Genomic DNA, 21,294 nt, shown 5'->3' on the forward strand with positions numbered 1-21,294 from the left:
TTGTCTGCAAATTAAAGGTGGGACCAGTTATAAAAAATAGTTATTGGACATTACTTTTTAAAATTATGAATTGATACAATGGATCAAATTTAAAATCAAAAATATGAAATCATAAAATATAAGTAATTGTTTTTAAAATTCTTGGAAAAAGAGCATTCATCAAAGAAGAGGCCTCGACCACCACCTGTATGGAGCCAAAGGAGTCACACACATCAAATAATTAAGTGTACAATAAAATATTGTTTGTTTTTCAAATATGACCACATATTTTCATTATGGTTGAAAATCACCTTCATGCCTACAAATATAATTCACTAATGTTTTCTGGGCTTCATCGAATTTACTGAGCATCTGTGCAGAGACTTATCTCAGAGAAAACACAGGAATGATCAGTGAGAGCGTTATCAGACATCTGCACCAGAGCAAATTAATAACAGATATTGGCAGGGGTTGTAATGTTTCTACAGTTCCCTCTGCCAGCACCTTTTAACAAAAAGGAAGGTAAAAGCGTAACGTTTTCATGTTTGGATGTCACAGTGAGATGCTGGTTAGTCATATAGTCATATACTTTTTTTATACTTCTTTTATACTTCTGAAATGATTTTAGTGTGATTATAAAACAGATTAAATCATAAAAAAGTAATAAAGAAACCAGGAAGTTACCATGTTTTACTATAAACAGGCAGATGAAGGTCTGGACTGAAACAAAAGCTGGAAGCTGCTGCATTTGATTGTCAGAGGGTGAGCTGCAGTCTAAAACAGTCCACTAGATGGCCCTGAATTTCTGGTTCAGGAACTTGAACTTCACACATGTCTGATGTTCTGGGTCCTTTTCTTTTGTTAAGAGCTGTTGAAAATCAATCTGCCATTGTTCTGTGTCCAGTCTGTGTCTTCATGTCTGCCCTGGTCCCACGTCTCTGTGTTCCCACTGTTGCAGTGTCTGTCTCTGCTTCTGAGTCTGTGTCTATAAGTTTCCTGTTTTACTCTGAAGGTCTGTGTCTTATGTTAATGTGTTTTGCTTCCCTTGTCACGTTAGGCCTGATCTGTCCCAGCCGTGTTTCCCTTCTGTCCCACATTCCCTGATTGCTCCTCTGTGTGTTTAAGCGCTGTGTTTTCCTTTGTCTGTGCTGTGGTCTCCATCTTACTATACTGTGTTCTGCCGGTTAGCCTGTTTTTCTTTTGTTAATATTTGAAGTTTAGTTAGTTTTCTGTTCTTTTGCTGAGTAGCATTAAAGCTGAGTTTTGAGTTCATATTCGTCTCTGTGAGTCTGCACATTGGGTCCTCTATTCCTGCCTGCACACAGCCTTCATTTGACATAAATCCCTTTTATATATGAAATATTTATGAATAGTAGTTTATTTAGGAATATTTATTTATAATTCTTTGTATTGTTCATTAATTTATTCATGAAAATAAAAAATAATTGTTTTGAATTAATTAATTTCTTATTGCATGCTTTATTGTACAATTAATTATTGAAAAACAAAATGCGAGATTGTTTGTAATCTTTGCTAACCACAACATGACCTGATCGCTGGATTGAAAGTTTTGTTTTTTGCTTTAGCATCATTATTCCTGCGATGTGTTGACACAACTAAGTGTTTGAAAATGCTCTTGTGTTTCAAGCAGGCTTTTGTTTTCAAGCTACTCTGTCTCTTCTTATGTGATGCCCTCCATTTATTTATAGTTCAGTTCAGTCATGACTGCAATTTGGCTCTCTTGTTAATCTTTAAGGTATGTTTAACCGCTGTTCACACGTGTGGTGTGGACGAGTATTTCTTTATCCCGCAACATGTTCTATTTAATATGCACTGCTATTGATTTATTTCTTATAGCAACATCCTTAAAAACACATTAGAGAAGAAAATATGATGATTGAAACAAGGTTATTTATTTTTTCTTTCCATTGTCTAAGAACTAACACTATAACAATTTTAAGACAAAACGAGTTTATGAAAATCAAACATCTCTTTAAGATTTACACCAAACTATAAAATATACTGTACAGAAATTTTTTGTTATAATGCTATTTTACATATTCACATACATACATATTTTGCACTTAGTGCAATATTTTGTCTCGTCACATACTGACTTAATTGCAGTATTTACATAAAAAATAGTCCAGTTTGACATCTTTACATGAATTTGAGGACATTTCATCACTCTGAAATTTTTACATGTTTAACAAAACAGAAAAGCCAAACATGACAAAGCGTCATAATAAGGGCCATTCACTGTGTGTCGGTAGTTTATATTTGGTGATTCTTGGCTGGTGTGTCAGAGCTTAGACGTCTATAAACCGCCTCTCCTTTACTGATGGAGCTCTGATCTTGTGTCGACACAGCGGGCAGGTGCCAAACTCTTGACAGACTCTGGAGTCACAGTGTTTACATAAACACCGGTGGCCACAAGGCAGTGTGATTCTGGCCTCCTTCACCATGCACACCACACAGACGTTATCTATAACCAGAAGAGAGAGACTCTAATTACAAATGCGACATCAGGCATATGTGAGACCACACTATTACAACTGATTTCACTGATCACACTCTGTGGTCAGAAATGTGCAACGGAAATCAGACATTAATGTTTGGAGGGACTGTTTTTACCTGCTGGGATTTCCATGTCAAGACAGGACATGCAGTCATCAGGTCTGAAGTCTGAAACATCAGGAACTGAACCAAAGTGACTGTAAGAATCAGGTGAGATGAGCGGTTCGGGTGCAGGACAGGATCTTCTAGTGCAAAGGAGCTTTGTCTTTTTGGAGCCTGCAGCAAAGACAAAAGCATATTTCAACAGTTAGTCATTGTTTATCGCTGTCAGAGCATATGAAATGCTCTGCCTTCACAGAACAGGAAAAACCTGCTGTAAGGCAGATAAAACTGTGGTTCTAGTGAACTTGCCTAGGAGTAAAATGGAGCGCGTCTTCCCGTAAATGTCTATCATGGCCCACAGAGGCTGGCTGAGGTCCACTCCTGTCAGCCACTTGTGCTGCCTGTTGCTGACAGCTACGTATATGCTGCCACCATGAGAAACCCAAAACTCCAGCTCTGAACCTGCTTGGCAGTAGGATTCATTTACAGGCACAGCCCAGTGTCCAGGTTTGTCAGTGAGGTTGGGGATGGCCAAGCAGGGCAGGGGCAGAGATCTGGCTGAGGGTGGCACTGTGGTAAAGCCCACACGCAGAGCTCCCTGCCAGTTGATCGAATCCCTCTCCACTCTCAGACGAATCCTCTCCTGGACTCTCACTGGACGGTTGCTGAACACCAGCCCATTCTTGAAGGTGTTATCAGTCTTCTCTGCGAGTCGACCTCCATGACTCAAGCGGACCTTTTCTCCCACAGCCTGACGGTGGAAGTTCAGACGACCAAGACAAAGCAGACTGCATCTGTGTGACACCTCTGACTGAAGAACTACAAAGAATAAAAACACACAGTTATGAATGTTGATGTGAAATCATGTTATTTCCAGAGAATTACTTAATAGCAACAATCACAATAACAATAAGTGTCCCTTACATTTGTGATGTGTAGGAACCTCAAAACTTTTTTTTAAACTGAAATTAGGTTGGGGGTTTTTTTGCCTGTCCCGTTTGGTTCTTTTGCCATCAGAATTATTTTCTTAAGGCGAGGAAAGATGCCCAATGGATTTACTTTACCAAAGTGACCATCACAGCCTTGCCGTAATGGTCTATTTGATTCACCTTTTATTGTTTATTTTATTTTATTTTATTTTTATTTTCACTTGCTAGATACAGGACAGACTTGAATTGAAATGAGGTTTAAAATTTTAAAAAGTTCAACAAAGATTTTTTCAGTTTAAAGGTCAATTGGTCATGTCGCAAATTTTTATAATTTTCATTCTTATAAAATAATAATAATAATGATAATAATACTAATAAAAATAAAAATAATGCAAGCTGTGTTAATAGGTGAATTGCCATATTAATTGGATTAAAGAAGCTACATATGTCAAGCTGTTTTTAATACTTCATATTAAAGTTAAATTGTGCAAACTGTAGCCAAAATTTCATTTTCATTTTAACAGTACAAAAGCAGACATATAAATAAGTCAGAATAAAACTAGCTCCGCGGCTGCTGAGTGAGCCCTCATCTGGGACTCTCCTCAGCTCTTTCTGGGACAGTGGCGCGGCTGCCCCTCTGTTGGTCTTCCTTGGTCTCTTGTGTTCTGGGGGCCTCTGGATGTCTGGAGTTTTGATCTCCTCCATACCTGCTTCATGCCCTGGAGGACGGGGCTGTGGCCCCCCCACACCCTCTAGCAGATCATTACATGAAGGAACCTTTTAAAAAACAAAAAACAAGCGCGTCCATGCTCACAGGTGTACACACGGGTGATCACACCCACAAACTACACCCTTTTTGGCTCCTACCTCAAAGCACACTGTGTTCTGTTGATCTTATGTGCTGCACAATAATGTTTAATATTTAGTATTTACTGTCATATTCCCATATATCATTGTGATGTTGTTTATTCTATTACTCTTGTTCTCCTCTGCTTGTTTTCTTTTTTCTTTCTCAGCAGGTGACCCAGGTGATTGATATATGCATTTTTTTTTCTTTTTTTCTTCTTTTTTTTCTTTTTCTGCTCATTCTGTTGGTTTTTGGTTTTTGCCCTTCTCCCCCGTCCCTCTTCTCAGCTGTTTCTCTTTCCCTCTTTCTTTCTCCCCTTCTTTCCCCCAGTCAAGTCTGTCCCATATTCAGTAAGTGAAAATAAAATAAACAATAAAAGGTGAATCAAATGGACCATTATGGCAAGGCTGGGATGGTCAATTTGGTAAAGTAAATCCGTTGGGCATCTTTCTTTGCCTTTAGACAACAATTCTGATGGCAAAAGAGCCAAACGGGACAGGCAAAAAAAAAAAAAAAAAAAAACCAGAATAAAACTAGCAAACTCCCGCACTCTCGTTTTTTCAAAGCACGCGGAAATCTGGACGTCTTCCAAGCTGACGAGCTAAAGTCGTTGCACAAAGTTGCATTTGTTTGGTACAAGTTGTCTGAGTGATAAACTTAGTTCATTATTTGGCACTTTGCTTTGTATTGTGTTGTCTTAACAGGGATACTACTTCTTAAATGACAAAACTAGTGCTGCACTGGAGCACATGCTAGATTTGGGGAAATTTGCAAAATCTTTTGAGCTGCAGCATTTTGCACCCCCTTACTGTGTATTACAATAAAAGTACATAAACAGCTGTTATGTGTTAATTTATGCAACTAAGTATCAGCTTGATAATGATTTGTTTATCAAACTGAGAAATATAGTTCTCTCTAAAGACTTACCAGAGTTCTTGTTTTTATTTTCTCTTGCCATCTTGGAGATGTAGAAAAAACTTGTCATACAAGTCTTGATGCATGATGAGTTCGAGTGTCCTCAAGTCAGGTGTGTTGACTACCTTTTAATCATGGAGTACGTGAGGTTTGAAAACAGAAACACACCCAGACAAAGGGGAGGGACAGAGGGAGGCACCAAAGTTTGGAAATTTACCTGAAGTGTACAATAACAGAACTTGGTGATCTGGGCTTTTATTGTGGATTCCCAGTTTCCTTTCCACCCTTGTTAGTTTAGTATCTTCTCTTTGTGCATTTCCCTCCAGTAGTTTGTTGTTGTTGTTTTAATCAGCTGATTGCCATTCAGTGTGTACATGTAACATCTCTATGGCTCTTCCAGTTTGAAATGTCACATGAGTCTAATCTTGCAATCACTCATCACAATAGCAAATGCAATAGAAAAAATCTAAAACACAAAAATTGAAACATTTCTTCTATTTTTTATAGTTACATTTAATGTTTTATAATAATAATACAAGTTTGTTGTTGAGTTGGTGATATACTTCATATGGCTTTAGCTGGATAAAACAAACTACGTATTCAAAATCTTTTCTTCATATTTATTTAATAAATGTAAATTGTGGAAAATATATCCAAAGTTACCTCTTAGCAGTGTAGATATAGTTAAACATGTAATAAGTCATAATGAAACTAGCAAACTCTTGTGCTTTCACTTTAGAGAAGAATGTGAAGATCTGGACTTCATCCAAGATGGAAAAAAAAATCAATGCTGGAAACTGCAGCGTTTCTTTGGTAAAGTCTGAGTTGCAGTTTTAGTCACTAGATGGCCTGTCTTGATTTGTTTTGCAGATGTGACACACCCACACGCAGGTACCTTGTCAGTGTTTTATCGTCAGTGACAAGATTTTTATTTCCACAGAAACATAAAGTTTGTAGTTTCTTTTTCTTATCGCCATCATTTAACACTTCAGTGTGCAGCTCATTATTAGCACTCTTTCTTTGAACTCTAATTGCTTTACGGCACTTTGCAGCTTTTTAATGCTTATGTTTGCATTGTCTTGTTTTTGTGTCACTTAATCAGAGTTTTAACAGTTGTCTATTTCTTTCCTTTTTTTAAACAAACCATACCAAGAACAATATATCACATGAAAGGGTATGGAGTGAGCTGTACAACACACTTTTTGGGGGGTTTTAACAACGCCCCTATGACTACAGCCCTGGCCTTTCAAGAGGAGTTGCTTGTTGCACAAGTTCTCATGTTTTGCTGTTCTCTCACCTGTACCACCTCAGTGGTTTCCCCCATTTGCTGTTCTTTCCATGTTTTTTCTTTTGATTTCAAGTTTGAGCATGTTTGTTTTATCCCTCACGTTCATGCTTTCCTTCTCTAGTCTCATTTCTTTCCTCGCTCTTCTACCCCTGTATACGAGAGGAAACAGGACTGGACAACCGTGAATAGGAAGGTTAACAACAAACCTCCAAAACGACTGAATGTGAAACTGCAGAACAGATTTGCTCCACTATCAAAGGACCCTGGATCTATATCGGACAACCATCCATCTAAAAGCAGCGAAGTAAGGTCTGAAAATCTGTTGAAAAGTAAAAGACCACAGGGAAAGCTAAAGGCTAGGCCTGAAACTCTGATTGTGGGTGACTCTGCCGTAAAGGATGTACAAAGGATGTGCGGTAAGAACACTAAAGTCCTCTGCTTTCCTAAGGATATGGTCAACAACCTGAAGGAGAGAATTCTTCAAATTGCAGATGAATATCCAACTGTGACAAACATTGTTCTGCATACAGGGTCAAACGATGTGTCCAAACAACAGTCGGAGGTTCTGAAACGGGACTTTACTGGATTACTAAATACTGTAAACTCTCTGAATGCAGCTGTATTCATCAGTGGACCTGTACCGCCCGTCAGAGGAGGAGACGAGAGATTCAGCAGGTTGTTTACACTGAATAAATGGCTTATATCAGCATGTGCTGACCACTCAGTGCATTTTATCAACAACTTTAATATTTTTTGGGAACGCAGGCATCTGTTCAAAGCAAATGGATTTAATTTTAACAAGTCAGGGGTGAAACTGTTCACCTCCAACTTGTTTTATTCCATACGTCATCCATCTGTGCTTGGTGCCAAGGCTGAGATAAACGAGGAGTTATCTCATAAAGAGGAACAAACAGTACTCCAAGAACAGACAAAGCCCAGCAGAAACCTTGAGGAGGAGCTCCATTTGCCCCCACCCGGGAAGAGCCTCAGAAAGGAGAGACATCTGAGGCAAGAAGAGGGGTCCCTATTTGCCTCCAACTCTCTCAACAACACCAACGACCAGGACCAGGACCAGGGACCACGATCTTCCCCAGTCCCCCAAACCCCTGACAGGCCATCACCCCCATCACCCTCCTCCCCCTCCCTTTCTCCCTCCTCCCCACACCTGAAATTCACTGAGGAGATGATGGAGCGGGTCAATGCTGGGCTCAGATCTACCCCCCGGCCCAATCCCTTTTTGTCCCCCATAAACCCCCCACCAGAGCGGCCAAAGGTTCGCCATCGAGCCCCACCCTCAACAGAGCAATCGAAGTCACATTGCCCAGCCTCGCCCCCCTTAGTTCCTCCTTACCACCTTCATGCCCTGTCTCCGCAGTCTGATGTGTGATGTGTGGAGGGTCCGGGCTGCGAGGATTATGGCAGTGGTGACTTTTCCCAGGAGAAGCTGGGACCCTGTTTACTAGAAGGTTTTAAAATTTCTGTACTTTTAGGTGACAGGAGACATGTGGCCTGGTCAAAACACAGAGAGCTGCACTCTAAAAGATCTTTAAACCTAGTAAACATACCTTGTGTGCCACAGACTGCTCCCAAACACGAGGGGACAAGTAATACCTCTAAAACACTTAAGTTGGCTTTATTAAACGTTAGATCTTTAGCTGGGAAAACATTTTTAATTAATGATTTAATCACTGAGCACAGCCTTGATTTTATGTTTTTAACTGAAACTTGGTTGGACCAAAGTAACAGTGGAGCTGTTCTCATCGAGACGACCCCTCCTAACTACAGTTTTATCAGTGAGGCCAGGGTGAGCAGGAGAGGAGGAGGGGTTGCTGTCTTATTTAATGAATCATTTCAATGTAAGCAGCTATCTCCTGGAAGTTTTCAGTCTTTTGAATATGTGGCTTTACAGCTGAAGGCCCCATCCAAAGTTGTGTTTCTTAATGTTTACAGGCCTCCCAAATACTGCACAGACTTTTTTAATGACCTCAGTGAACTGCTGCCTGTGATCTGTGTTGATTTCGACTGTGTAATTATTGTTGGGGATTTTAACATCCATGTGGACAACCCTCAGGACAAAGGGACTAAAGACCTGAGTAACACTCTGGGCAACTTTGGGCTGACTCAGCATGTAACAGAGGCCACACATAATAGAGGACACACTCTTGACCTACTGATCTCCAAGGGCCTGAGCATTTCAAAGGTTACTGTGTCTGATGTGGGCGTGTCTGATCATTACTGTGTTTTCTTTGAAAGTAAAATCTCAGCCCACATAAATATATCAACAACAGTGATCACAAAACGGTGTATAACTGAACACAGTAGTGCAATTTTTAACCAGGTCTTCCCATTAACACCTGACCTGTCCAGAGGGTCAGTCAATGAGCTCGTCAATAGCTTCAATGCTAAAATGTTAAATGTAATGGATACTATTGCCCCCATTAAGGTGAAGGTTATCTCTGGAAGGAAAAAGTCTCCATGGAGAAACTCCACACTAGTGAAAAATGAAAAAAGAGAGTGTAGGAAAGCTGAGCGCAGATGGAGAAAAATAAACCTCCAGGTTCATTATGACATCTATAAAGAGAAACTTCACAATTATAATTTACAACTGAGGAGTGCAAGGAGGTCCTACTTCTCTGACATCATCACTAAAAACAGCCATAATGCTCGGGTCTTATTTTCTACAGTTGACAGGCTAACAAACCCTCCTGTGTCAGTGGCAGCTGAACTTCATTCGACCATGGCCTGCAATGACTTTGCCAAATTCTTCACAGAAAAAATCCAAAAAATTAGACAAGCAATTGGTACATCAACAGCAGATCCAGAATATGTACTGTGTCCACCGAAAAACTCTTTAAACACCATGAAACAGTTTCACCCTATTAACAGCAAAGACCTGGAGGACATCTTAGGTCAACTGAACTCCTCCTCTTGCTGTTTAGATGTCCTGCCAACAAGTTTTTTCAAAAAGGTCTCAAAGACTTTGGAGTCAGACCTGTTACAGATCGTCAACTTTTCTTTAATATCAGGCGTGTTTCCAGAACCACTAAAAACTGCTGTAATAAAACCTATACTGAAAAAGGACAATCTTGACAAGACACAAATGAACAACTACAGGCCGATCTCAAATCTCCCATTTTTAAGTAAGATCATTGAAAAAGCAGTTTCTCAACAGCTCAATTACTTCTTAACACAGAATAACTGCTATGATGCCTTCCAATCAGGTTTTAGACAGAACCACAGCACTGAAACCGCTCTGACCAAAGTGTTCAATGACATATGTCTGAATACAGACAGTGGAAAAATGTCAGTCTTAGTTTTACTGGATCTCAGTGCAGCATTTGATACAGTTGACATATTACTCAAACGACTGGAGAACTGGGCAGGTCTTTCAGGAACTGTACTAAACTGGTTCAAAACATACTTAGAAAACAGGAAATACTTTGTATCAATAGGTAACTTCACATCTGAGCAGACAAGTATCACATGTGGAGTTCCCCAAGGTTCCATCTTGGGACCCCTTCTGTTTAACATTTACATGCTCCCACTGGCACAGATTATAAAGAACAACAAAATAAACTACCACAGCTATGCAGATGACACACAAATATATATCACAATGTCACCAGGAGACCAAGGCCCTGTACAGGCTCTTGGTAAATGCATTGAGGAAATTAATGACTGGCTGTGCCACAATTTTCTCCAGCTAAACAAAAACAAAACTGAGGTAATAGTCTGTGGCGCCAAAGAAAAACGATTACAGGTCACCAGAGAACTTCAATCTATACACCTAAAAACCACAAACCAGGCGAGAAATTTGGGTGTAGTGATGGATGCAGACCTAAACTTAGAAAAACACATTAAGACAATAACAAAGTCAGCTTACTATCACCTCAAGAATATTTCAAGGATAAAAGATCTGATGTCTCAACAGGACCTGGAAAAACTAGTCCATGCATTCATCTTTAGTAGGCTTGACTACTGTAACAGCATCTTTACAGGTCTACCTAAAAAATCAGTCAGACAACTACAGCTCATTCAGAACTCTGCTGCTCAAGTCCTCACTAAGACCAAAAAAGTGGACCACATCAGTCCAGCTCTGAGGTCTTTACACTGGCTGCCTGTCCGTCAGAGGATAGACTTTAAAGTTCTGATGCTGGTCTATAAAGCTCTGAATGGTTTAGGACCAAAATACATCAGTGACCTCCTGACCCAGTATGAACTTTCCAGATCCCTCAGGTCATCTGGATCTGGTCTTTTATCAGCTCCCAGAGTCAGAACCAGACACGGAGAAGCCGCATTCAGCTTTTATGCTCCTTATATCTGGAACAAACTCCCAGAAAGCCTTAGATCAGCTGAAACACTCAGTTTATTTAAATCCAGGTTGAAGACTCACCTGTTCTCAGCTGCATTTGAATAAAGCACCAAATCCACACTTATAAGCTTAAATTTCAAAACTTACATTTAACTACTGATTTTATCTATTGTTCTGATTTTATCTGTTTTGATTTTATATACTGTTTTGTTTGTTTGTTAATTAGTTTGTTTGTTTGCTTGTTTTAATCAATTTTAAATCATGCTTTTTATTTGTTTTTGTTTCTAATGTCTCTGTAAAGCACTTTGAATCACCTTGTTGTTGAATTGTGCTATACAAATAAACTTGCCTTGCCTTGCCTTGCCTCAACCTTTTTTTTCCACTCTCTCCATGTTTTAGATTTTTTGCCTGTTTTTTGGTTTTCAGGCTTCATCTGCTCCTCCTGAATGGTTTGATTCCACAAAATGACTAAACGGACCATCGCCTGGATTTAAAGTTTTTGAATTTTCCGAGAGTTTGGAGTCCTGAATTTGGGGCTTTTATGGACCCTTTTTCCAAGTGGGCATACCGACATTTCTGATTACTTCAATCCAAATCCAAACATTCACATTTAAATAATTATATAGTTCGAGTTCGAGTTCAAGTTTATTTATATAGCACTTTTAAAACAACAGGTGTTGACCAAAGTACTGTACAATAAAATGGACAAGGCAATAAACATAAAAAAACTGAATAGTGTTTTAGAAGAGAATAACATCCTTAAAAAGAGAATAAAATCATAAAAAAGAATAATAGTAACAAACTCATGATGAACCAAAAGCCAGAGATTAAAAATGGGTCTTTAGACGACTTTTAAAAGTATCCAGTGTTGGGGAGGATCTGATATGCAAAGGCAATGTATTCCAAAGTTTGGGGGCAGTCACAGCAAATGCCCGGTCTCCTCTATGTTTTAATCTGGACCTAGGGATAACAAAAAGCATTTGGTCTGCAGACTTCAAGGATTTTGGGGGAGAATACCAGGTTAGGAGATCAGCAAGATGTGTAGGGGCTAGTCCATGCAACGACTTAAAAACAAGTATTAAGATCTTAAAGTCAGTTCGAAAGCTGACTGGCAGCCAGTGTAGTGATGGAAGTATAGGAGATAAATGATCTCGCTTGCGTGTGCCAGTTAGGAGCCGTGCTGCAGCGTTTTGAACTCACTGCAGTCGACCGATTGATGAAGAGGTGACACCAGAGTAGAGACTATTACAGAAGTCGAGGCGAGATGAGATGAAGGCATGGATCGCTTTCTCAAAATCTCTGAAACAGAGAAAGGGCTTAACTTTTGTACCGTAATTAGGCGAAGATGAAAGAAACTGGTTTTGACTACATTATTTATCTGTTTATCAAATGTTAAATTGCTGTCAAAATCACCCCTAAATTTCTTGCAAATGATTTTTTATAATTTTCTCAGGGGCCAAGGTCATAATGGTCAGAAGGACCAAAGACAATGACCTCAGTTTTCTATTCATTTAGATTTAGAAAATTTAGAGGCATCCATGCTTTGACATCTTCTAGACAATCAAACAGTCCCTTCAGAGGATTGACAAATTTTCATTTAGTGGAAGGTAAATCTGAGAATCATCTGCATAACAGTGAAAAGAAATTCCATATTTTTTAAAAATAGATTCCAACGGGAGAAAAAAGGATTGGACCAAGGATAGAGCCCTGGGGGACCCCACAAAAATGGTTGTCTTTGGAGACAATGTGTCTCTGAATCTAACAGAGAAAGTACGATTAGATAAGTAGGATTTAAACCATTCCAAAGTAAGCCCTTTAATTCCGGCACATTGTTCCAGTCGAGAGATAAGAATCCTGTGATCTACTGTGTCGAAAGCAGCACTGAGATCTAATAATATTAAAATAGCAGAATCTCCAGAGTCGGTAAAAGTTAAAAGGTCATTAGAAACTTTTAAAAGAGCGGTTTCAGTGCTGTGCCAATGTCATGTTATTCTAAGAAGGTCTGGAGCTGCAGAAGGACAATTTTCTCCAGCACTTTTGACAAAAAGGACAATTTAGAGATTGGGCGGTAATTTGATAGAACTGTTGAGTCCAGATTCTGCTTTTTAAGGATGGGTTCCACCACAGCATGTTTAAAATCAGAGGGAACAGACCCAGACTGAAGACTGCTATTGACAATAGAAAGCAGATATGTACCAGCAGTGTCAAAAACATCTTTCAGTAACCTAGGTGGAATGATATCCAGGGTACATTTTGAAGGTCTCAAGTTTCTGACAACTTCATTAAGTAATGAAAGGGATACTGGCTCGAAGTGATCAAAAACAGCCAAGGTTGGAGTATAAACACCTGGGTCAGAAATGGGAGGAATAATGTGGGATCTAATATCTACAATTTTATTAATGAAGAATTTCATTAGATTCCAACTTATGTTCACTGCTATATGAGGATCAGCAGTGGGAGGATTAAGAACTGAGTTTATAATAACAAATTAAATCCGAGGTTTATGACAGTTGTTGGACACGATCTTGGAAAAGTATTTTATTTTAGCTGCTCTTACAACTTTCTGGTAACTTGACAGGGATTCTCTAAGTGCCTCAAACGACACTTGGAGATGGTATTTTGTCCATTTTCTTTCCGCTTTTCTAAATGCCCGTCTGCATTCCCTGGTGTCATTATTTAACCACGGTTGGGTTTTAGGTTTTAGATACCTAGTGGTACAAGGAGCAATGGAATCCAGTATTTCCAGACAAGCTGAGCTGAACAAGGAAAGCAGACTATCAGTGGTCGAATGAGTGGTACTGTCAGTAGGTAATGCCGGATTTAGATTTTTGTAGGAATGGGCAAAGCGATCTGCTGTATTTGAATTAATCGTGCAAGATCGGAGCTTGGGCACAACAGATCTACCAGGCTGACCTGAAAAGGGAAACTCAAATAGGACAGGCATGTGGTCCGAAAAATGTATATTACAGATTTCAGTGTCAGTGACTGATAGGCCGTAGGAGAGTACAATATCCAGGGTATGACCGCGTTCGTGAGTTGGGCCTTTGACTGACTGGACAAGATTAAAGGAGTCTATAAGGTTTAAAAAAAATCATTGGTCAGTGGGGTATTTAAACAGCAAATATGAATATTAAAATCCCCTATGATTAAAACACTGTCATACTTTGGTAGAACACCTGCCAAGAATTCAGAAAAGTCTTGTATAAAGCTCTTATTATAGTTAGGAGGTCAACACACCAGCGCACATAGCACCGGAGTGGACAAGTGGATTTCATATAAACGTATGTTTGTGGATTAAAGGGTAAAAATGTTAAAGGATAAAGGGTAATGTTTGGTGACAACAACATGACCTGATCAGTGATTTGAGAGTGTAATTTTTTTATGCATATTTGCATCATTATTCTTCCTATGTGCAAACACAAATGCACATTTGGAAATGAACACATTGTAGCACATTTCTGTTCTTACAATCAGCCACACAGTCTGCTCTTAGCTGAAAACCAACATTTATTTTTACTTCCGCTCATTCCTGACTGTAGAGATATGAGCTGTAGACAGATGCTTCTTTTCCTAAACACACTTCACTGAAAAAAATGTTTTTGAGGGTTTTGTTACAGCACATACCCTTAAAACATAATAGAGTTTATGTTTTTTACCATCAACACATTACAATTTTCAGACATACAAAAATACAACACTGCTTTAAGATTTGTATCGAGGTAGAAAAGTACACTGTACAGACAAAGTTATCATTATAAATAATATATAAATAGCAGCAGATTTTGCATTTAGTGCAGTATTTTCACTGTAACAGTCACTCTGTAACTTCTCTTTGGTGATTTCTGGCTTCTGTCTAGGAGCTCAGACCAGACTTGAAACACACCACTACTCACAAGATCAGAGCTGATGAAGCTCTGATCTTGTGTCGACACAGCGGGCAGGTGCCAAACTCCTGAAAAACTCTGGAGTTGCAGTGTTTACATAAACACCGGTGGCCACACGGCAGTGTGATTCTGGCCTCTTTCACCATGCACACCACACAGGTTATATCTGTGAGCAGAACAGAGAGATCCTGAATTAGAAAAATGTGACATCAGGAAATGAGACCACACTCTGTGTGAAATGTGCAACTGAAATCAGATAGCGACTTTTGAAGGGACTGTTTTCACCTCCTGGCATTTTCATGTCAAGACAGGACATGCAGTCATCACAACTGAAGTCCGAAACTGAACCAAAGTGGCTGTAAGCATCAGGTGAGGTGAGGGGTTCAGGTGCAGGACAGGATCTTTTGGTACAAAATAGATCTTTTTTCTCTGAGCCTGCAGCACAGAGAAAATAATATTTTAAAAGTCATTCAGACAAAAGTTATCGCTGTCAGAACATGGGAATTGCTCTGCCTTCACAGAACAGGAAAAACCTGCTGTAAGGCAAATATAACTGTGGTTGAACTTGCCTAGGAGTAAAATGGAGCGCGTCTTGCCGTAAACGTCTATCATGGCCCACAGAGGCTGGCTGAGGTCCACTCCTGTCAGCCACTTATACCGCCTGTTGCTGACAACTACGTATATGCTGCCACCATCAGAAACCCAAAACTCCAGCTTTGAACCTGCTTGGCAGTAGGATTCATTTACAGGCACAGCCCAGTGTCCAGGCTTGTCAGTGAGGTTGGGGATGGCCAAGCAGGGCAAAGGTAGAGATCTGCTTGATGGTGGCACAGTGGTAAAGCCCACACGCAGAGCTCCCTCCCAGTTGGTCGAATCCCTCTGCACTCTCAGATGAATCTTCTCCTTGACCTTCACTGGACGGTTGCTGAACACCAGCCCATTCTTGAAGGTGTTCTCAGTCTTCTCTGCGAGTCGACCTCCATGACTCAAGCGGACCTTTTCTCCCACAGCCTGATTGTGGAAGGTCAGAGGACCGAGACAGCGTGAGCTGCATCTGTGTGACACCTCTGACTGAAGAACTACAAAGATAGAAAATGGAAACACATGAAACCATGTCGTGTCCTAAGATTTATTTAAGATTTTTTAACTGCACATTTTTCAGGTAGGTGACATATCACATTTACTTAATTAAAAGAAGCTACATATCAAAGTTATTGCTTCATATTTAATAATACATTTAAAGCCAAAGTTTCCTCTTAATAGTCTAGAAATAGATAAACATGTAAACAGAAACTGCTGTGGTTTCACAAAGAAGCTTGTTTGGTCTGGACTTCATCCAAGCGGAGAAATTCAGTGCTGGAGATTGCAGTGTTTGTTTGGTGTTGCCGTCTCAGTCCACTAGATGGCCTGTGTTGATTTGTTTTCTGTGTTTTATCATAAGTGGAAAGATTTTAATTTCCAAAGAAACAAAGCTTCTAGTTTCTTTTTATAAGAAACTTCAGTGTGCAGCTCATTATTAGCACTCTGTCTTTGAACTCATTTGCTAATCACTTGCTTTATGGCACTTTGCTGTTTTTCAATGTTTACTTTTGCATTGTCTTGTTTCTATATTACGTTTCTGTAAAAGAATGAAATGAGCTGCTGTAAGTTGATTTTTGCAACCAAACATCATCTTGATAATGATTCCTTTATCAAACTGAAATATAAAATTCTCTGTAAAGACTTACCAGAGTTCTTGTTCTTACTTTCTCTTGCCATCTTGAAGGTGCAAATAAATCTTGTCATGCGAGTCCTGATGGATGATGAGGTTGAGAGTCATCAAGTCATGAGTGTTAACTACCTTTGAATGATGAAGTACGTGAAGTATGAACACACGCCCAGCATCACCAGTAAAGGGAATGGGGAGGGACAGAGGGAGGCACCAAAGTTTGGAAAATTACCTGATGTGAACAATAACATAATTTGGTGATTTGATTATTAGTCATTTCCTCTTTTATCTTTTTTTATTCCAATGTTCTTTGCACCCTTGTTAGTTTCGTCAGATTCTCCACCTTGGTTTGAGAAAATTATTTTAATTATTTAATCATCTGTACCACCTCTGTGGCTTCTCCTATTTCCAGTGTTGTTCTTTCAGTAGTGAGTGACGTATTGCTGCTGTCGTTCTAATTTGCTTTTTTTCTCCTTTTGAATTCAAGTTTGAACTTTTCTTCTATTTTATACATGTTGTAGATCTTTTGCCAGTTTTTTGGATTTCAGGCGTCCTCTGCTCCTCCTGAATGGTTTGAATCCACAAAATGATTGAAACGACCATCGTCTGGATTTAAAGTTTTTGAATTTGGAATTTTTCCAAGAGTTCGGAGTCCTGAATTTGGGGCTTTTTTGAGCTCTTTGTTACAGTGGACATACCAACATTTATGGTCATCTAAATTAACTTGTGTTCACAGTTGGGTGTGTTGGAGCGCCAATATCAGCTAATTGAAGACATCAGAAAACCTAAAGACCAGTGTTGGTCAAGTTACTTGAAAATAGTCATTAGTTACTAATTAGTGACTACTGAAAGTAATCCTGTTACTTTACTGGTTACTTTTTTTCAAAAGTAATTATTTACTTTATTACTTAGTTACTTTTTAAAAACATGATACACAACTTGAATATCTAATAAAGCAATAGACATTTTATCCCAATTCTATTTATTCTGCAAAATCCATCATATAAAATTGAATCAAGTGAAAAAGTCTCTTTTAAAAATTGTTTTATTAGTTTTAATCTTTTAACTTTATGCATATTGCATTAAGCAAAAATTATACATGCAAGTCTTTGACTTGGAGACATTTTTTTAACCTACTTTCTGCATATTCCAGCATATAAAATAAAATTATTTTTTTGTGTTTATATTCACTCTTTCAAATAGATGCAAGTAAAACACAGCAATAAATAAATAAAATCAAAGATTCAATGGCACTAAGTCCTGTCACTCTTGAGTCTATTTTCACCTGTTTAGCAGGAGTGGAGCAGGCGGAGGTTTGCCTGGTGCCGCAGCGGTCATGTCTGTGGGGGGATGCCGGGGTTTCTCTGTGAATTTCACATTCCTGTTCCCACGCAGTGTGTACAGCAGAAGCTAATGTTTTTGACACTTTTTACGGAATCAAACTCAAAGTAAGGTCAGTACGTCCACGCTTTAAACGCTGGATGGCCGTACTGTCTCCCACACTTCATATTATCCATTGCTGATCAACACACATCTGTTGTTGCCACGGGCGTCGCACGCTCGTACGTCATTGTCACGAGACACTCCCGCGAACAAAATCACGGTTTAGTAACGCAGCGTGCTTACAGGAAAGTAACAGTAATCTAATTACTTTTTTTGCAATAGTAATCCCTTGTTTTACTCATTACTTGAAAGCACGTTACTTTAAATGCGTTACTGCCCATTTCTGCTCACACCAAAGGTCTTACTGTTGTTACGTTTTCTGTTCACAGATTGATTTAATATTGTTAGTTTTTACTCATAAACACCAACTTTAAGTACTGAATACAAACTCAAAGGCAGCACAAACATGTCTGATTGTGTTAATTTTGTCCTTCAAGGACAAAGTGCAAACAAATATTTGCTGTTTCAGTTTATTTTGACCACTTTTATGTAATAATTCACTCTGATTATTTATTTTTAGTTTGATGAAACATTTTATAAATATTGAAATATGTAAAAATCAAGTAATGATGGAACTAGGTTCATTTACTTTCACATTTAAAGAATTATATAAACACATGTTTGTGAATTAAAAGGTAAAAAATGTGTTTGTGTTAAATTAAGATTGCTATGGTTATGTTTGATGGCCACAACATGACCTGATCAGTGATTTGGGAGTGTAGTTTTTCTATTATCAGCCACACAGTCTGCTCTTATCTGAAAACCAACATTTATTTTCACGTCCGCTCATTCCTGACTGTAGAGACATGAGCTGTAGACAGATGCTTCTTTTCCAAAACACGCTTCATTGAAAAATATTGTTTTTGAGGGGTTTTTTTAACCCTTAAAACATAACAGAGTTTATCTTTTTTACCATCAACACATTACAATTTTCAGACAAAAATACAACACTGCTTTAAGATTTACATCGAGGTAGAAAAGTACACTGTACAGACAAAGTTATCATTATAAATAATATAGAAATAGCAGCAGATTTTGCATTTAGTGCAGTATTTTCACTGTTACAGTCACTCTGTAACTTCTCTTTGGTGATTTCTGGCTTCTGTCTCGGAGCTCAGACCAGCTCCTCTGCCGATGGAGCTCTGATCTTGTGTCGACACAGCGGGCAGGTGCCAAACTCCTGAAAAACTCTGGAGTTGCAGTGTCTACATAAACACCGGTGGCCACACGGCAGTGTGATTCTGGCCTCTTTCACCATGCACACCACACAGGTTATATCTGTGAGCAGAAGAGAGAGATCCCGAATTAGAAAAATGTGACATCAGGAAATGAGACCACACTCTGTGTGAAATGTGCAACTGAAATCAGCAATGTTTGAAGGAACTCTTTTTACCTGTTGGGACTTCTGTGTCAAGACAGGAGATGCAGTCATCATCAGTGAAGTCTGAAACATCAGAAACTGAACCAGCAAGTGAAGTGAGGGATTCAGGTGGAGGACACGATCTTCTAGTGCAAAACAGCTCACGTTTCTCTGAACCTGCAGCAAAGAGAAAAAAATGTTTTAATAGGCATTCAGACATTTATCACTGTCAGAGCATGCTGTGCCTTTGGACACCAAGAAAAGCTGCTGTAAGGCAAATATAACTGTGGTTCTAGTGAACTTGCCTAGGAGCAAAATGGAGCACGTCTGCCCGTAGATGTCTATCATGGCCCACAGAGGCTGGCTGAGGTTCACTCCTGTTAGCTTCTTACACGGCCTGTTGTTGACAGCTACGTATATGCTGCCACCACAAGAAACCCAAAACTCCAGCTCTGAACCTGCTTCACAAACAGATTCATCCAGTGGAACAGCCCAGTGTCCAGGCTTGTCAGTGAGGTTGGGAATGGCCATGCAGGGCAAAGGTAGAGATCTGGCTGAGGGTGGCACGTTGGTAAAGCCCACACGCAGAGCCCCATCCCAGATGAATGAATCCCTCTGCACTCTCAGACGAATCCTCTCCTGGACTCTCACTGGACGGCTGCTGAACACCAGCCCATTCTTGAACGTGGCCTCAGTCTTCTCTGCGAGTCGATCTCCATGACTCAGGCAGATCTTTTCTCCCACAGCCTGACGGTGGAAGTTCAGAGGACCGAGACAGAGCAGACTGCATCTGTGTGACACCTCTGACTGGAGAACTACAAAGAATAAAAACACAAACACAACAAATTATTTTACAGGCAGAACATGGTTTAGTAAATGAAAATCACTATTGTAACAATATACTTGCATTTAATGGTTAATTAACAGGTTCTATGATCTATCATCAGTCAGATTCAAACTGTGTGAGTGTGATCATTTACTTTAACAAGACATTCTTGTGAAATTTTATTTGTTAATATTTGATCTATGTATTAGTAATTATACTATAAATCATGTTAACGTAACTAATATAGTAGTTCAAGAGTGTTCACTTTTGACAAGTACAGAAAGTTTCATCCACGCTTAGTAACCTTAAGCTTAAAGCGAACTCTACAAGTTGCTTCATCTATCTGTCAAAGGTGAGTTGCAGTCAGCTTCGTCTGCTATGCAGTTTCAAAGATTTATCTTGCAGGTGTGACTCACACAGTTATTGTGTATACCTTCATCAGTAACAAGCAGACCATTTCCTGTAAAATATAAACTTTCTGTTCTCCCTCTCTTATCTGCAGTGGTGCCGCAGCCATAAAACATTTCTTAATGAACAGTTTAGAAAATATCTTTTACACACAAAAAGAAAAAAAAATGCTACTAACATGTGAAATTGAATTTGCATTGCTCTTTCATTTAGTAAAACCAATTACAACTTTTTCTTGTTGCTTTTTATGCATCAAATTCTCTATAAGGACTTACCGGAGTTCGTGTTGTTGCTCTCCTTCACCATCCTGAAGAGATAAGTAATATTTCTCATATGAGTCTGAATAGAAGATGTGATCGCGTCTGTGTGTTGGTCTGGAGCACATGTGGTTTGGAAACAGAAACAATTCCAGCATGACAAGTTAAAGAAGTGGGACGGACGGGAGTGAGGGAGGAGCCATACTTTGGAAATTCACCTAAAATCCCCCCCGAAAAAAAAAGACCAGGGTAGTTTTTTGGTTTTTTTCCCCATAGATTACTGTTTGTCTCGTGATTTCTTTTTAGGTACTGACCTTTGGAGTAAAAGTTCAAACAAAAAAGCACACAGACACATTATGATTTGTGTGAATTCTGCTCACGTGCAACTAGTTTCATTTTCATTATCTGTAATTATTTTGTGGCTTAGGACAAAAGACAATGTTCATGGCGAATAAGAATGTGTTTGGTCCTGTATCACTGTCTCAAAAAGATTTTTCAGTATCGTTTTCTTCACTTAAC

The 21,294-nt window shown here is 39.2% G+C and overlaps 2 protein-coding genes across 4 annotated transcripts; both read right to left on the reverse strand.

Annotated features, from left to right (window-relative positions):
- Positions 1-1,867: 1,867 nt before the first annotated feature.
- On the reverse strand, positions 1,868-16,641 carry LOC120726220 (E3 ubiquitin-protein ligase NEURL3-like). Of its 3 annotated transcripts, none has more exons than XM_040019636.1 (4): positions 16,501-16,574; positions 2,908-3,417; positions 2,614-2,772; positions 1,868-2,464 (listed from the first exon to the last, which is right to left on the reverse strand). In XM_040019636.1, exons 1-4 carry the CDS (start codon positions 16,556-16,558, stop codon positions 2,289-2,291), a joined length of 903 nt encoding a protein of 300 aa, XP_039875570.1. In that variant the 5' UTR covers positions 16,559-16,574; the 3' UTR covers positions 1,868-2,288. The 3 variants fall into 3 exon arrangements, with proteins under 3 accessions (XP_039875570.1, XP_039875569.1, XP_039875571.1); XM_040019635.1 differs by lacking the exon at positions 16,501-16,574 and adding an exon at positions 5,302-5,434 and having other exon boundaries at positions 1,870-2,464; XM_040019637.1 differs by lacking the exons at positions 1,868-2,464; positions 2,614-2,772; positions 2,908-3,417 and adding exons at positions 14,377-14,939; positions 15,059-15,208; positions 15,343-15,852 and having other exon boundaries at positions 16,501-16,641.
- A 2,033-nt stretch (positions 16,642-18,674) lies between these two features.
- On the reverse strand, positions 18,675-21,294 carry LOC120726314 (E3 ubiquitin-protein ligase NEURL3-like). The gene is made up of 4 exons (XM_040019803.1): positions 20,794-21,294; positions 19,590-20,099; positions 19,318-19,461; positions 18,675-19,202 (listed from the first exon to the last, which is right to left on the reverse strand). Exons 1-4 carry the CDS (start codon positions 20,849-20,851, stop codon positions 19,039-19,041), a joined length of 876 nt encoding a protein of 291 aa, XP_039875737.1. The 5' UTR covers positions 20,852-21,294; the 3' UTR covers positions 18,675-19,038.

This window comes from Simochromis diagramma, unplaced genomic scaffold, assembly GCF_900408965.1.
Source record: "Simochromis diagramma unplaced genomic scaffold, fSimDia1.1 OVJJ01000822.1, whole genome shotgun sequence".
Classification (NCBI taxonomy): Eukaryota; Metazoa; Chordata; class Actinopteri; order Cichliformes; family Cichlidae; genus Simochromis; species Simochromis diagramma.